A 17,957-nucleotide genomic window follows, 5' to 3' on the forward strand; every position below is an offset into this window, starting at 1 on the left:
GTGTTGCAAAGGTTCTTCACACGTTTTATACTCTGAGAGTTCTGAGTAAGAAGCAGCTCTTTGGGCTTTCTGAGGATCGTCTGTTCTCGAGCATGCTGTATTCTGGTGGCGTGTCCGTCAAGGCGACGCCTGTCAGTCTTTCCTCTGCTTCCCTGAAAACATGCTCCCTCCTCCCTCACCTCCTGGTCCCTTTAGCTAGGTCAGAGGCCTACCCTGCCCCGAGGAGCCTTGAACTGGGCATTGGGCTGCTGGGGTGTGGGGGCCCTGGGCAGCCTTTCAGCACACTCTGCACGGCAATTCCTCAGCCATGACTAATGGATGGAGTGGTGGGGACAGTGGATGGTGCCCCCGAGTCCTTTGCAGGGCATGTCCCTCCAGTGGAACCTGGAGTCGCTCTTGGGTGTCATGGCTTCCAGGAGGCTCTTCCTCCCCCTGTGAGGGATGGCTGGCCCTGGCGAAGTGCCAGGGCTTTTGGTTTTGCATAAACCATGCTCATGCTTAGCCTGGGGCAATTCCTTCTAAAGACCCAAGAAATTAGCACAAGCCCCTGCATTCCTCGTTTGTGCTGTGCTGTGCGAACGGGCACCCCAAAAGCAGTGGCTTCCTGCTGACCTGCTGCTGAGACTCATGAGAGCTTGTTAATATACAGTCTCCAGCCACCACTGTCCCTGCTTCCCCCTCCCCCTTGGCCCCCTCCACTGATCAGAATCTTGGGGCTGGAGGCTTTGTACCTGTTTCAAAAAAATGGAGAGATGCACATAATTGGGTGAAATTGGAACAATAAGAATAATTCCTTCAGATGATGAAATGTATGCAGTCAGTTATTAGGTGTGATGGTACGGTGGTTATGTTGCCAAGATGCCAAGATCTTCTTGGATTAAAAAAAAGGGTGTGATGCCTATGGTTTGCTTCCCAGTCATCTGCTGGGCTGGGGAATGGGAAGTGGGTTGACGGGCACCACTGAGTGGTGATTGCAGCTGTGTGACGGGCACGTGGGGCTCATGACATTCTTCCGTCGGCCTGTGAACGTGTGAAATCTTCCACGTTAAAAGGGAGAAAGAAAAGCAAATGCTTTCCTGTGATCCTGGTGCACAGTTCTGGTTCGTGGCATATGGAAGGTGTTGAGTAAACATTGTAGAGTGGGGAGGGAGGGAGGGAGGGAGGGAGGGAGGAAGGAAGGAAGGAAGGATGGAAGGAAGGAAGGGGCTCTTCCCCACACTCAGTCTCCTCAGAGCACTTCCTGGGGACTCCTTGGCATGGTCGTGGCCGGGAGACGAGGCCATGACACCACATTGCCTCATCTGAGTGGCCTGGTGGCAAGTCTGTTGGGATTCATTAGAAGTGGGGAGCGTATTAGCATAGGGAAGGGTTGCCCCTCTGAAGCTGTCGTGTCACAGGAACATTTATCACGTGGTGCTGCCATCAGTGCTGAGTCCCCGTGACCTGGTACGGGCGTGCCTTTGAAGCACTCGAGGGGTGGTGTTCAGGGATCCCTTAGAACAGGAGGGGAGGAATTCTCTGGCCTTCACTCAGTTACTCAGAACCCAGGGTCCTTCCTGCCATTCAAGAAGCCAGACCTTAAATATTTTCTAAGAAAGGAATGAGTAAGAGGCAGAGCGGTAAAAGGCTTCCACTATGAAGATTGGATTGGTGTTGCCCTGCCCTTAATTTTGTGGTTCTGACACAAGTATCTTCAAACTGCAGCTTCCTGGCAAGGCCAGAATGTTCCTGACTCTTGCGAGTGCCTTTCTCCCTAGTTTGCCTGTGATTATTATACTCACCCACCACGACCCCCTTCCTGAATATTTTTGGGCCTCTGCTGGGGGCCTGCAGGATGTCATCGCATGTGAGGAGGGAAGAGAGAATTTCTGGAGCACAGACTAGGGGCAGAGAGGAGATTTAGTCTCTAATGTACAGTGCGTGACGCACGTTCTCCCTCCCCCCTTCCAGCTCTCTCCATGACATTCCTCGGAAAGAGGGGTTGAATGGCACAGGGGAGGGGCATGGGTGAATGGGGGCATAGGCAAAATTGGATTATGGGGCCAAGCCTCTGGCTTTCTGTGGCGTGGAGTGGGCCCAGGTGAGTGCTGCCCCGAGCAGGGAATGACTGCCCCACCAGTCTCAGTGATACTCACTGTGGGCAGGTGTGGGGGGGCTACTCCCAGTCAGATGAGCACTCCCCAGGTCTGCAGGATGGCTTCAGCAAGATCCCAGAGACCTTTGGGAGCCTTTGGCTGGGCTGGCCGGGGGATTCATGAGAGGATTTGCTCCGAGTGGGTGGTGTGGCAAGATCAGGCCAGCTGTCCCTTCTCGGGGAGCCGTGGATCAGATAGGGACAAGTCTCAGTTGCCCCTGTGGGACAGAGTGAGCACCCTTCTAGCCAGCAGTTCAGCTCTTCTTTCTCTGCACAGCAGCCTTTTATTGGAACTGTCTCCGTCCCCCAGCCTCCAGTCCCGGTCCTAGATGTCTGCTGCGGGAATATAAGGACCGATTTTAATCACAAACATGGTGACGAGGCCCCACGTAATTGAGAATTTGAGAATCTGTTTTATTGCTATTGTCACCATTAGAAATAACAGTCTGCTCTCCTTGTAAAAGGGGTCAGTGTGATTAATATTTAATGGATGAAATAAAGCATAGCTTTTTGCTAGATCTAGTTCACGGGAGATCGCGCTCCACAGTTGGATACGTTTTACTAGGACCTAGAGGACGCGGGGCCCAGCCTGGGGAGCTGAGTGAGTGAGAAGTTGGCAGCATTCTGGAAGCTCTGAGTCTCAGTGCCCCATGTGCTGTTATTTGTTCAGCCCGTTCTGTGGTTGGGGAGCCTAAGCTAGCATGGTGTCTGTGTGTCTGGTTTATTTGTTTTCAAATAAAAGCTTCAGATTGAGAGAGGCTGTGGAAACCCATTCAGGATGAGATTGTTTTCACATCCATGCAGACTGCCTACAAGAGAAAGAGAAGGCAAGGGGTCTCTGGCCTCTGTGCCCCTTCAGCCTCCTGAGGCAGGAAACAGAGCTGGCTTTGTCTGGAGGCTCAACTCAGAGCTACTGGTGGGGGCGGCTGCATTGGAGGACCCGAGAGGAGGAGCCTGTTCCTGATGAAGTGGGGGCATCGGGAGGCCTTTTGGTGTGGTTGCCCCAGAAGTGGCCATGCGGGCCTGGTGTACCTGAGGAGCAAGTTGAGAGAGCGGCTCCTGGTGTTGACTAGGTCAGGTCCACATTGGACCCGTCTTCCTGAAGCTGGGAATTTGTGGAGTCGCCCAGGGGCCCTTTGCAGCTAACATTTAAGCTGGGCTTTGCCATCGTTGAAATTCTCCAAAGCTCACATTTCCCTTCAGCAGGGAGGAGGGTCTGGTGCTCACTGTTTTGTTCTCATGGGCCCTAATCTTAATGTAGGTCTGAAGGTAGAGCTGGCCATTACTTGAAATCTTTCTCTTGATTCTCAGATGAGGAGTCCTCCCCGCTCCCCATCCTTGCTCTTAGGGGCTGGACCAGACTGGCTTTCTCCAAAGGCTTCTGCCGTAACGTCCTGCACCTGTTGCCTAGGAGTCCCTGTCCCAGATGTGGCCATTCTGAGATTCCCCAGGAATCTCAGCAGTCCACGTTTGGAACAAGCCCTGCAGAGAACCCTGGTGGGCGCCGGAGCCCCCAGAGCTGACTGACAGGATTTTCTCTGGGTGCTCGTTTGAGGTGTCCTGTGCTCATGGGAGTTGGAGGCAGCACCCGACGGCCACTCCTCAGAGTACCTGATGAGGAGGGAAAACTGAGATTCCTTTCATTCCCAATGTCCATCATGGTTTACATGCCACTCTTCGCCCCCACCTGGTCCAGAAACAAACGTTGCTCTGGCTCACACAGCCCAGAGGAAGAAGCACTGCTTTCTTGTGTATTGCGGGGTGATGGGGTGAGGGTGGGGCCGATTTGGGTTCCTAAGGAAAATCCAGTTACTGCTCAGATTGCATTAAAATTGCCTAAAGCAGGACCTTCATGGGTAGACGGCCCAGGGGTACAGGCAGTAGCTAATCTAGGAGGTTTGAGAACGTGTGTGTCTGGGATTCATGAGCCTGGACGCCTGGCATCATCGAAAGACAACCGGGGTTCTTGCGAAAGGCCGAAGCACTGCGGCCTGCAGGCCATAGGGGTCTTCCCGTGGGTGGGGGTTGCAGTCCCCTCTGGAGCTGCCTCAGGTGTAAGAGCCAGGGAGCCATCTCCGTGGCCCCCCGTGGCCCTGCCCTCTGCTTGCCACCTTTGAACTTTTATGCCCAGAATACAGTTTCCAGAAGTGGGGGGTAGTTTTTGGTTCTGGAATTTCCATCACCTCCACTAAGTCGGCTTCCTTGCGCTGACACAGTGTTCGTTCCCCCTCCTCCGAGGCCATGGCTAAATGTCAACCCCACCCCCCACCTTGGGTGGTCCTTGGAGAGAGACAGCCAGGGCTGGACAAGGTGATTTCCACTTAACATCGCAAGGGGCCTTTTTTAGGCGAGACAGTGCCTGCAATTCCAACCTGTCATCACTGTTAAATTCTAATAAAGATAAAAGTATTTCATTTCAGAAAGGGTAAGGCCTGCATACTTCAGACCCGTAAGCTCAGCGCAGGTCAGATTTCCACCTGCCTCTCACTGGACAGACTTATCAGATAGCACTCCCCTAATTGTGTGTTCTCTTTCTCCCAACCCTCCCTGTCTCTCCCCGCCCTCCCCAACCCCCACTCCCGTTTTTTGGATGTTGGGAACCTGCAGGACTCTATTTGGAAACAAGATCAAGTCTGTGGCTAAAAGAGCGTTCTCAGGGCTGGAAGGCCTGGAGCACCTGTGAGTACCTTCTCAGACCTTCCCTGAGCCCAGGCCTGCCCAACGCGGCTGCGGGGAAGTCTGCTAGCAATTTAATCACATCTTCGTAAACCGAGAAACAGGCGATTTGGAAACGCCAGCTGCTTCCTTCTCATTATAAGGCAGCTTCAACTTTGGCCTTTATTTCGCCTATGCCAGGAACAGTTACAGAACATATGGCCAGTGGGTGAGCTCCCAAGTAGTGCAGTTGGTGTTTGGGTAAAGCCCTGCCACCCACCCGGCCTCACCATGGCACTGGCCTCTGTGTGTTATTTTGGGCCAGACTAGTCCCTCCTCTCAAGCAGCTTAAATTTGTTGGGCTTCGCTGGGAGGTTTTCTCCTGCTATGGTCGCTCAGAGCCTGGATGGAGAAGGAGGGAACCAGCACTGAGCTGTTTGTGTTGTCAGCATCCGAGGCGGATGCCTCTCGTACTTGACTCTTCCCTTATCTTGTCCTTGAGTCAAGTTTGACTTGAATTCTGTGGGGAAAGGTTTGCATGTTGACTTGCTAAACCGGCCTTAACCTAGCTTTGATGCTGCCCTTCAGGCTGGCTTGGTTCCAGAGTCACCCCATGTGCTTGTGTCAGCACATGTGAAACAGTAGCCCTTTACAGTGGCATTCGGGGGTCTGCCTAGTACTTGGGGTTCCCTGGGTAAGACCCGGGCTGTCCTGAAAAGTCCCTGAGCCTCTCAGCTCACACACGGGCTGACTGCAAGGGTACCTGCCTGCTCTGCGTACGTAAAGAGTGTTCTTTTGCAGGAACCTTGGAGAGAACGCTATCAGATCTGTGCAATTCGATGCCTTTGTGAAGATGAAGCATCTCAAAGAGCTGTAAGTACCTGGGATTCAGGGCCCCAGTTTACACGAATAGAAAATTTCAGAGTAAGAAGCATCTTACTTGCATTATGCCTTGTTTTATGTAATACTTGTGGTCGTTTATAGTTGTAAGTTAAATTGTCTTTTTGAAAAAACTGCCCTGTGGGGGCTTATTATGAATCAGGGGTAAGCACACTTTTTCTTAAAGGGCCACATTATAAATATTTTCAACTTTGTGCGCCATAGGGTCTCTGTCATGGCAACTCAACTCTGTTGTTGTAGCAGGAAGCAGCCACAAATAATCCATAAACGGACGTGTGTGGCTGTGTGCCAGTAAACGGTCATTGACAAAAACGGGCCATGGGCCTGCGGGCTGTAGTTTACTGACTACTGTTCTGCATGATGGGAAATAATCTCTCTATGATGTAGAGAACCATCCCTTTAATTATGCCAAGGACAAGTTTTCATCTTCTGGGTTTGCTTGAAATGAAGGGCCTATATTGAGAGGGGCTTCTTTAAAGAACTTGGTGGGCTGTGAGCAGGGCAGAGGTACCTGTGGGATGGGCACACGTAATTGTGGGGTACTGAGGTGGTGCCCAGCCCGCATCTGTCTCCAAGGCCCCCTTCACAGTTCATGGCGGTGGTGGTGCCACTGCAGACTGTCACCGTGGGCCCTTGGGTAAATGAAGAGGGTTAGAAGAGTTTACCCGTGTCCTCGTCTGAGGCAGAGGACCTAGTGTAGGTATTCAGGTAGCAATACCCAAGTTTCCTTTCTTCTTCTTACACGTAATCTGATTCTGGAGTCAAGTCCTACCACAATATTAGATCCCTAAAGGTATACCTTTTGGTTCTTACAAGTGTTTACAAAGTGGCAGATGCCAAAGGATGGCCGGCCATCTTTGCACCCTGACCTCATCCTTGCTCCTGAGGCCACTCCCGGTGAACCCTAGATCCTGGGGCAGGGGGTGGCATGGGGAAATATGGAGGTGCAGCCCCCATGGTTGGAAACCAAAGCCGGAAGCAGGCCCCTGGTGACACTCCAGGGTAAGTGAGGGGAGGAGAGGGGACCCGGTATGGGCTTACCTCCTCTCACCTGAGACCTGTAGTTTGCTGGGACATTCAAGTCTGTCAGGTAGATGCTCTTTTTCAGAAGGGTCATGACCTTAGAACGGGCGCTCATAGAAGGTTGGGTACACGGGGAGATATGTGATAAGCACACAAAGCAAAGCAAGTATTGTAAGTGGTGAGTGTGTGTTCACAGTGCATTTCTTTCAACGTTTCCGTTTTGAAACTTTTCAAATATAATGTTGGAAGTAAAAAAGATCTGATTAAATGGGGAGGGGATATTTTGAGAGAAAGAGGGAAGGACAGGGAGAGGAGTTTCCTTTTGGTCTCCTACAAATTCCTGAGGCAGTTTTCTAGCTGGGATTCACGGGAGCCTTCCTTGTGTTTGGACACCAGACGCTCCTGTGAGTTTCTGGAGGCCCCGCGTGGCCCTCTGCCTGGGTTTCCCGTCAGTCGCTGCCTGTACCCAGCTGTGGCTGGCCCTGGGCTCAGCCCTCTGATGGGGGAAACGGTTAATTCTCCTTGGCCATTTTCTTCCCTCATCGGATCTAGGCAGGTTGTACTGTGCATTTAGTCATCGTCTGGGTAAATTTCCACCCGCGATGATTAGAAACACACTTTGAGTTGGAATCATGAAAATGCATGATGTAAGCCAGCAGTGTCAGGATGGCTGGAGACAGGAGCCGTGGAGGCCGTGCCTGTTAGCAGTTGACAGGGCTGCGCGTTCAGCTGGTGGAGGAAGTGGTGGGAGTTTGCAGAGCGCTGGGGTTGCTGGAGATCGCCTTCCCCAGCCTCTTGGCCTAGCCTTTGTCTTTACAGTCACGTGTGTGTGCGTGCTTGCACGCGTGCGTGTGCATGTGTGTGCATGTACGTGTGTGTGCAGGGGAGCTCAGGGGCCAGTGTCCTCGTTGTCTGGCTCCATTTCCTCCCCATCTGACCTGTTGGGCCTAACTCTTCAGGAAGCTTTCTTTCTACCCTGAGTGCCCTCTAGCTTGTGAGGTCTGGACTCCAGTTTGAGATGAGTTTCATCGTGGAGGAAGAAGGAAATCCTCAGGGGACCTAGGCCTAACAAATACACTAAGTGTGTGGCAGGAGTCTTAACCCTTTCCACATATGTTTCTGATCAAGGACAAATGTCAGTTTTTCCCCCCAATTTGTTCCTATGGCTCCAGTGCAATATGTCCCTGTCCCCCGTGTAAGTGCCTCAAGTCTCACAGTGAAGGCCCAGTATCTTCCTCTAGACTCATGTGCAGTAGCTCCAGGCTTTCCTGGTGACTACACAGAAAGGGGCCTCCAGGATGGGGAGCTGGAGGTGCTTCTGGCAGGAGGAGAGTCCTGTCCGCTCCTCACCTAGGCTGATGAGTTTTCCAGTGCCAGGCGGCAGCCTTCCCATGCTGCGAAGCTCCCAGAGGCTGAGCAGGAATCAGCCATGTCCCTGTGGTCAGCTGTGAGAGCCCCGCTGCCCCTACAATAACTATGTGATAGAACAGCGTTCCAGATAACTCTAAGCACAGAGCGAACTGACCATCAAATAAAAGTACACAATCTAATGCTGATTCTAAGGTCTAACATGGGCAAGCATCCCAGTTACAATGGCTTTGAGATCAATTATTTCAGTCTTTGAAAAAGCACTTCCCAAAATGATTTTAATAAGTTAAGATGCCTAACTAATCTGGGACTGATGAGGGCCAGGAGGGAAGAAATTTTACTTACTTTACTTAGCCTTGGGTTCTCAGGCTTCAATTTCATTCTAACTTGCTGTTCACTAGGTTTATAGCTTCTCTGCTCATTAGAAGGCCAGTGTGAAATAGAAGAAAATGAAAAAGCGGCCCATTTGCTTGTTTTTTTGACAAGTTAGGAAAATGGTGGGTGGAGAAGGAGGCTATTGCCATAATACTGGCCCATGTGACACTGGAATTCCTAAGCACACTCGCACCCCTTTCTGTCCCCAGGTACTGGAGACAGATTTTTTTAGGGGAAGCCCCGTCTTCATCCGTGCTGTGGGCTGGCCTCCACTCTTTACATCACGGCCTTGCGGTCCTCCAGGAACAGGGCAGCTAGACTCCTTGGTTGACTTATCTTCAAGTGACTCCACAGGAAGGAATGTCCACTGAGATGGCAATTCCGATTTCTGTTTAAAAAGCTGATCCTCAGTTGCTGAGAAATGAAAAAGAAAATATTCTCTGTTTGGGTTGGAGCCTCACAAAACCAAAGTTGTGCGTTCTCATGCTCCCTGGGCATTGGCAATTAACTAACGAGTGCTATTTAGGGAGTGGGGCCGAGATCTGGTCTCCTGAGTAGCTGGTGTGGAGATAAATACACAAACAAGAGCGAAGCGCCTTGGCCAGGCTTACACTTGGGAGAACACATGCAGCTTTGCCAAATAAAAAAATAACAGTCCTAGAGAAATAGAGCCTTTCTCAGGACTTGTTTCGGAATTTAGATCAAAGTCTCAGATTGAATTTGGAAGCTCCTGGTGGCGTACCAGGAGAGTGGGAACAAGCAGAGACGGGACAGTGCCACTCCTCTCTGTTGGATGGTCAGAGGCCCAAGAAGTTAGCCAGCGGTCCAATAGGAGCAGTGTGTGTCTTAGAACATGTGTCAACTCCAGTGGTGTCAGCATGACCTGGGAGCTTATTAGTGACACAGAATCTTGGGTTCCACCCCTGACCGACTGAGCCAAAAGCTGCATTTTACCAAAATGTCCAGGTAGGTGATATGTACTGCTCTGCGTCATTGGAGAGGAACTGTAAGAAAAACCACTTCCCATTACATCTTGCAGCATTGAACGACAGAAGATGATGGGAGATGATCGATCGTTCTGTATTCTGAGAGAATATTCCTTTTTTGTCCAGTCACACCTCAAACGTCCCTTGTGTTTTTCTTTCAGCCGTATCAGCAGTGACAGCTTCCTGTGCGACTGCCAGCTGAAGTGGCTGCCCCCGTGGTTACTGGGCAGGATGCTGCAGGCCTTCGTGACAGCCACCTGTGCCCACCCAGAGTCACTCAAGGGCCAGAGCATCTTCTCTGTGCCGTCAGAGAGCTTCGTGTGTGGTGAGAATGTCTTCGTGATTTTGTTCATGAAGGGCAAGGAGGCCAGGAGGCACTAACTGTTCACTGTGGGAGTGATTCCTACGATCAGGGTTAAACCCCAACACATGGTGACCAATCAGCTGCTGGGTGCAACTCCTTTTCCACTGAGACCGCACACAGCGCTCACTGTACCGTCATCGCGTGGTGTGGTTCTTGGAGTACACGCGTTCAACCAGAGGGAGTACAAGCTGCTTCAGTTACAAATCAGAATCCTCAGTTACAGGAAGATAGTTGTGCTGTGTCTAGAGGGTTGTGGTGCCCGGGTTAGCTGTGAATTTCCTCAGCGTATGAGGCTGGGGTTTTAATGTGTGTTTCTTTCCAACCCCAAAAATGAAAGGTTAAATACAGGAAGAACAAGTCTCAGGAGAATAGTTGCTGTAGTAAAAATAATTCCTTAACGTTGACTTGCATGCTTGCTGTTCTCCAAAGCACTGAAATCTGCACTTGTAGCTTAAAACTCCATTTTCCTTCTGGTAGTTGGAATGGAGCTCTTGCCATCTTTTTGCACCAGGGGTGGTTGGGAACCAGTGCACTAGCTCAGATAGAAATAATGCAGCCTCGTGGTCAGTAAGACGTCGTCAAAGAATGTGACGAAGTTTGGGTTGTCCCTGGTTTCTGCTCTGAGCAGGAGCGTGGGTGGAATTTCGAGGCCCAACTGGAAGGTTGGGCAGGTGTGAGTCCCTGCGACCCTCCATCCCCAGTCTGCCCTGAAGATCCTAAGCAGTCGACCCTAGCAGCATGGGGACCCTTGTGGTCCACTTTTCTTCTTACTTTCTTGGGCATCGCCATAGCCAGTGTGTCTGCTGAAGTCAAGATACAAGTGCCCCCCTTCCACACACCCACCTACCACCACCAGCACCACCAGTTCTGAGAGCAGGCTTGGCCACCATGCTCCTGATCCAGTCCAGCAAAAAGCCGTACAGACACCTTCAGCGTGGTAGCAGCTTTCCTTACTGATCAGTCTCATGGTAACATCTGTGGAACTGAAGGGACATATAGCTCCCATTCCCTAGGACAAAAAGGCTGTGCAACCCACTGTACATCAAGTACCTTGTGGTCCTTGACCACTGGAATTGTTTATGGAGCTCTCGGAGATGTACTTTTCTGCCCCTTACTCCTTCTTTCCTGCCATAGGGCATAATCTTTCCATTTGGGTGAGCCAGGGTAGGACTTCACCTGCCACATGCAACGTCCAGCCTATGGCCCTGGCATATTCTGGATTACAGCAATTGTTTATTCCACGTCTCTTCCCCCACCTCTGCATGTTAACTCAGGCTCCCACCAAAACAAGCATCAAATGTTAATGGGAATCATGACTGCACTTGGCAGGAGATCAAAGGTTCAAGCTCTGTGAAAGTTTCTTACTCCTTTTTTTATAAAATTGAAATAAAACCACTTCATACCCCCTAGAGAGATAGCTAGCCTGAAAATTCAGATAACAAGTGTTGGTGAGGATGGGGGAAAATCTGAACCTTCCTGCACTGCTGGTGGGAATGTAAAATGGTGTAGCTGTTTGGAATTCTGACAGTTTGCTAGTTTCTCAAACAGTCAAACATAGTTACAGTATGACCCAGCAATTCTACTCTTCCATGCGAGTCGAAGAGAAACGTAAGTATATGTCCACGTAAAAACATGTACATGAATGTGCATAGCAATATTATTCGTAATAGCCAAACAGTGGAAATAACCCAAATGCCCACTAAGTTGTGAATGGGTCAGTACGATGTGGTGTAGCCAGACGATGGAATATCATTAGGTTATAAAAAAGGAGTCAGTCATACAACACAGATGACCTTGAAATATTATGCTAAGTGAAAGGTCAGTCACAAAAGGTCACATGCTGTAGGATCCCAGTCACGTGAAATGCTCAGAATAGGGAAACCGATTCAGGTGGGAGGTAAAGTAGTGGCTCCTTAGGGCTGGGCAGGGATGGGAGAGAAGGGCTGATCACCAAAACGTATGTGGTTTCTTTCTGAGGTGATGGAAAATGGTTTTAAAATTGACTGTAGTGATGGTTGCACATACTTGTGAATATACTAAAAGCCATGGAATTGTATACTTTAAATAGATGAATTGTATTTCTATCAAGTTGTTTTAAAAAGAGAAATATAACTTACATGCCTTGAAATTCACTCCTTTAAAATGTACAGCTTGATGGATTTTACAATATTGAAAATTGTGCAACTCTCACTACTCTCTAATTTTAAAAGATTTTCATCACCCCTCAAAGAAAGCCCAGAGCCATTAGCAATCACTGCCTTGTCCCCAGGCCCTGCAGCCACTACTCGAAAGCATGTCTCTGTGAGTTATGTATTCTTGATGCTTCACAGCAGTGGAATCCTACAATATGTGGTCTTTTGTGACTAGCCTTTATTCACTTAGCATAATTTTTTAGCATGTATCAACACTTCATTCTTTTTTAAATGGCAGAATAATATTCCATTGCCTGGATATGCATTTTATTTATCCATTCATCAGATGGTGGACATTTAGGTTGTTTCTACTTTTTGGTTATTATAAATAATGCTGCTGTGAACATTTGTGTTCAAGTTTTTGTGTGAAATTGCTTGGAAACATACCTAGGAGTGGAATTGCTGGGTCCATGTGGTAACTCGATGTTTAGCTTTGTGAGGACCCGCCAGACTGTTTTCAAAGGTGGCTGCACCGTTTTACATAACCACCAGTAATGTGTGAAGGTTTTGATTTCTCCGCGTCTCTGCATTTGTTCCTGTCTTTTTTATTTTACCTACATACTAGTTGATGTGAAGTGGAATCTCATTACAGTTTGGATTTACATTTCCCAAATGTCTGATGGCATTGACCATATTTTCATGTGCTTATTGGACATATGTGTATCTGCTTTGGAATATGGCTGTTCAGATCCTTTGCCCATGTTTTAATTAGGTCTTTTGTCTCTTTATTGACTTGTAAGTGTTCTTTATATACCGTGTTTCCCCGAAAATAAGACCTAGCCAGACCATCAGCTGTAATGCATCGTTTGGAGCAAAAATTAACATAAGACCCGGTCTTATATAAGACCGGGTATAATATAGTATAATATACCGGGTCTTATATGAATTTTTGATTCAAAAGACGCATTAGAGCTGATGGTCCAGCTAGGTCTTATTTTTGGGGAAAGATGGTCTTAGGGATACAAGATCCTCATCAGACATATGACTTGTCAGTATGTTCTCTCAATCTGTGCATTATCATTTTTTCTTTCTTTTTGTTTTTGATGGTTGAAGCACAAAAGTTTTAAATTCTGATGAAGTAAATTTCTTTTTTTTCCTTTGTCATTTGTCCTCTTGATCTACGAAACTATTGCCCGAGATAGGGTCACAAAGATGTACACTTGTTTCCTTCTAAGAGTTTTATGATTTTAGTTCTTATGTAGTCCTAAAGTTTTGTTCTTTTTGAAGTGTTTTGACTATTGTAGTTTCCTTCCATTTCCTTATACATTTTTGGACCAGCTTGTCAATCTCTGCATAAAGACAACTGGGATTTTGAAATAGGGATTGCATTGAACCTCTAGATTAATTTGGGGAGTATCACTATACTGAATCATCCCAATCTTTGAACATGGGATTGTCTTTCCATTTTTTTAATAGCTTTTCTGTAATTTCTTCAGTGATGTTTTGTAGTTTTCAATATACACTGAATATTTTAAAATTCTTTTTGGAATTATTTTAAATGGCATTCTTAATTTTCATTTCCAAATTTTCATTGCTAGTGTATAAAAATACAATTAAATTTTATATGTTGATCTTATATCCTGCAGCTATGTTGAAATCATTTATTAGTTCTAATAGTTTTTCAGTAAATTCCTTAGGATTCTCTTTTTATGTGATCGTCATGTCATTTGCAAAAATATAGTTTTACTTCCTTTTTTTCTGGTCTGCATGCCTTTTATTTATTTTTCTTGCCTCACTGCCCTGGCCAGAAGCTCTAGTACATTGTTGGAGATGGTGAGGGCAGACATCCTTGCCTTTTTCCTGATCTTGTGGGGAAAACATTCAGTCTTTCACCATTAAGTATGTTAGCTGTGGGGGGTTTTTTCATAGATGACCTTCATCAAGTTGCAGAATTTTCTTCTATTTCTAATTTGTTGAGTTTTTTTTTTTTTTTAATCATGAAAGGGTGTTGGATTTTTGTCAAATGCTTTTAAAAATTTTACTAAATTTATTGGGGTGACATTGGTTAATAAAATTATATAGGTTTTAAGCATACAGCTTTATAATACCGTCTATATATTGTATTGTGTATTCAGAGTCAGTTCTCCTTCCATCACCATATATTTGATCCCCCTTATCTTCATCTTCCACCTCCCTCCACCCTTACCCCCTGGTAACCACTAAACTGTTGTCTGTGTCTATGAGTTTTTGTTTCTTGTTTGTTTGTCTTTTTTTCCGTTTCTTGTTTGTTTGTCTTGTTCATTTGTTGCTTTCAGTTTTATATCCCACATATCAGTGAAGTCATATGGTTCTCATCTTTTTCTGTCTGACTTAGCATGATAATCTCAAGATCCACCTACATTGTTGCAAATGGCAGTATTTCATCTTTTCTTATGACCGAGGAATATTCCATTGTATACATGTATGTACCACATCTTCTTTATCCAATCACCTATTGAAGGACACTTTGATTGTTTCTACGTCTTGGCCACCATAAATAATGCTGCAATGAACATAAGCGTACATATATCTGTATGGATGTTTCCAATTTTTTTAGGTAGATACTCAGAAAGAGGGATTGGTGGGTCATACAGTGATTCTAGTTTTAAATTTCTTTTTTTTTTTTTTTTTGAGAATTTTGGTAAGAGTTTATTTGACAACATATGCCAGGGAGCAATATCTAAAATGCTCCCTCTAGTCTTAATTTTTTGAGGACCCTCCACACTGCCTTCCATGGCGGCTGCACCAGTCTGCATTCCCACCAGCAGTGTATGAGGGTTCCTTTTTCTCCACAGCCTCTCCAACACTTGTTATTCCTTGTCTTGTTGATGATAGCATTCTGACTGGGGTGAGATGCTAGCTCATTGTGGTTTTGATTTGCATTTCCCTAATAGCTAGTAAAGTTGAGCATCTTCATATATCTGTTGGCCATTTGTCACCTAAATATAAGATCTGAAACAATAAAATATATAAAAGAAAGTATAGGTAATAGACTTATGGACCTTGGTATTAGGATTTTATGAATTTGACCTCAAAGGCAAGGGAAGTAAAAGCAAAAATAAATGAATGGGACTATGTCAAATTAAAAAGTTTCTGCACAACAAAAGAAATCATCAATCAAAGACTCATCCAATCAAATGGGAGAAGATATTTGCCACAAATGCCTCTGAAAAAGGGGCTAATATCCAAAATATATAAAGAACTTATACAATTCAACAACAAAATAACAATCCAATTAAAAAATGGGCAGAGAACCTGGTCAGATACTTCTTCCTTTAGTATTTCTTGTAAAGCAGGTCTGGTAGCAATGAATTATCTCAAATTTTTTTGTTTTTAAATTAGAGAATGTTTTAATTTCTCCTTCATTTTTGAAAGTTTTGCCAGATATAGGATTCCTAATGGACAGTCTAGTGAATTTTTCTTTCAGTGCTTCCAATATGCCTTCCTCCTGCCTCTGATCTCCATGGTTTTTGATGAGAGATTAGCTGTTACTGAGGATCTCTTGTATGGGATGAGTTGCTGTTCTCTTGCTGCTTTCAAGATTCTTGGTCTTTGTCTTTTGACAGATTGACTATGACATGCGTAGGTGTACATCTTTGTGTAAATGCACATTTTCAATTTGGGTAGTTTGGGGCCATTATTTCTTAAAATACTCTTTCGGTGCCTTTTTCTTTTTCGTGGACTCCCATTTTTTGTATGTTATTATGCTTAATGCTATCCCACAAGTCTCTGAGGCTCTCTTCATTGTTTTGTCCTTATGTTTCTCAGGCAGGATAATCTCAGTTGACCTGTCTCAAGTTTACAGACCCATTCTTCTGCCAGCCCAGTTCCTCTATTGAGCCCTTCTAGTGAAATTTTCATTTCAATTATACTTTTGAACTCTAAAACTCATATTTGGTTCGTTTTTACAACTTATATCTCTCTATTGGTATTATTTGGTGGTAAAGTATTCACTACTTTAATTTTCTTGGACATGGTTTCCTTCAGTTCTTTGAACATGTTTATAAAGCCAGTTTACAGTCTTTAATAAGTCTAAGATCTGGGCTTTCTCAAGGACAGTTTTCTATTGGCTGCTTTTTTCCCATTTCTTTGCATATTTTGTAGGTTTTTTTGTTGTTGAAAACTGGGCATTTAAAATAAAACACTGTGGCCCCTCCCTCTGGAAATCAGGTTCTCCCTCTGCCTTCCCACAGGGTTGGTTTATTACAATTTGTTTGTTTAGTGACTTTGCTGGACAAATGTCGAGTCTGTTCTGGGTAGTAAGTCCTTAAATCATTTCAACTAAGAAGTCCGCCATCCTTTTCCCAGTGTCTCTGTTGTATGTCGGGGGTATGCCATCGCTTCTTGTTGGCACTGATCGTCCATGGGGGTCAGTTACAGGGAAGAAACTAGGACTCTCTGGGTGTGCACATAGCCCTGTGCATACATGTGGCCTTCTAGACCCTCAGGAATATGTTGGGCCTTTTCAAAACCCATTTTCGACATCTCAGTGACCTGATTTTCCGTTTTCGTTTTTTGGCCAGCCTCTCGTTGGCCCCAACTGATATTACTGCCTCAGCCATGGCTGCTGAGTGTTTTCATTAAATGCCCTGGGAATAGGGCTACTTGTGTTGAGCAAACTGCATGAGGTCAAGTAAGTACACGCCCTGAGGATGGGGTTTGGGGGGAAGCTCCCAAACCATTCTGTCCGCCTCAGGAATTGCTAGGCTGCTGGGTTTCGAGGATACCATAGAGTTGGGAAGAGAGGGGTGACACGTAGGGTAAGTTAAAATGCCACAGAGTTCACTTTTCTTCCCGAGATTCAGATGTTCTCTTGATCAACACTCCATGGGTTGCTGTAGCCTTCAGTTATTTTACAGAATTCTGAAAAAGCTGATTATGACCATTTTGCTAGTGTTTTCATTGTTTTATTGGAGGTGCAGATTTTCAGAAGTCCTTATTCTGACATTCTTGAAGTACCCCACTTCTTTTGGAGTAAAGTTTATGGGTCAGGTCTTTGCAGTCATGACAGCTACCATGTTTCTCGAAAATAAGACCTAGCCGGACAATCAGCTCTAATGCGTCTTTTGGAGCAAAAATAAATACAAGACCCGATATAATATTACATTACGTTATATAAAACCGGGTCTTATAGTAAAATAAGACCGGGTCTTATATTAATTTTTGCTCCAAAAGATGCATTAGAGCTGCTTGTCCGGGTAGGTCTTATTTTCGGGGAAACATAGTAGTTCCTGACTCTGTGTTAAGTGTTTTGTCTTAAAATTAGCAAGGTAAAGCTGATTGTAGTGTTATCATGGAAACTGCTAATTTCTTTGATAATTGAGTCGTGGTGAATTTATTTGTAATCAGAGTATGCTTGATTTTAGAGGCGATCAGTGCTCATGAATTTCCAAGTAAGGCCAGATATCCATGTTGTGAGTCCCTCAGAGTATTCGGTGGAGCTGTGGTTGTGCAGGTTTCCTGAAAGAGCTTGTCCCTGCTCAGTGTCTGACTCCATTTTCCATCCGCTTCGACAGCAGCTCGTCCCTGTACATCCTAAGAGCCTGGGGGACTTAGAGTTGGCTCTTTTCTCCCCAGACGATTTACCAAAGCCACAGATCATCACCCAGCCAGAGACGACCATGGCCGTGGTGGGCAAGGACATCCGGTTCACGTGTTCAGCCGCCAGCAGCAGCAGCTCCCCTATGACCTTTGCCTGGAAGAAGGACAACGAGGCACTAGCCAATGCCGACATGGAGAACTCAGCCCACGTCCGTGCACGGGATGGGGCGGTGATGGAGTACACCACCGTCCTGCACCTGCGCCGTGTCACTTTCGGGCACGAGGGCCGCTACCAGTGTGTCATCACCAACCACTTCGGCTCCACCTACTCGCACAAGGCCAGGCTCACTGTGAATGGTATGGAGGTGCCATCGTTTTTGTTCTGTGCTGGGTTCTGACGAATCCACACGTGTGATCCTTCTCTGTTATCCATCCATGTA

The 17,957-nt window shown here is 46.4% G+C and overlaps 1 protein-coding gene across 2 annotated transcripts in view; it reads left to right on the forward strand.

The window, feature by feature from the left end:
- Positions 1 to 17,957, forward strand: part of LRIG1 (leucine rich repeats and immunoglobulin like domains 1) — a 112,927-nt gene that overhangs the window by 88,606 nt on the left and 6,364 nt on the right. For both annotated transcript variants that reach the window (XM_081073237.1, XM_081073236.1), the window contains exons 10-13: positions 4,742 to 4,813; positions 5,591 to 5,662; positions 9,603 to 9,766; positions 17,554 to 17,874. In XM_081073237.1, coding sequence (XP_080929363.1) covers positions 4,742 to 4,813; positions 5,591 to 5,662; positions 9,603 to 9,766; positions 17,554 to 17,874 — 629 coding nt within the window. The remainder of the gene's footprint in view (positions 1 to 4,741; positions 4,814 to 5,590; positions 5,663 to 9,602; positions 9,767 to 17,553; positions 17,875 to 17,957) is intronic.

Source organism: Rhinolophus hipposideros, assembly GCF_964194185.1.
Source record: "Rhinolophus hipposideros genome assembly, chromosome: 14".
NCBI lineage: Eukaryota > Metazoa > Chordata > Mammalia > Chiroptera > Rhinolophidae > Rhinolophus > Rhinolophus hipposideros.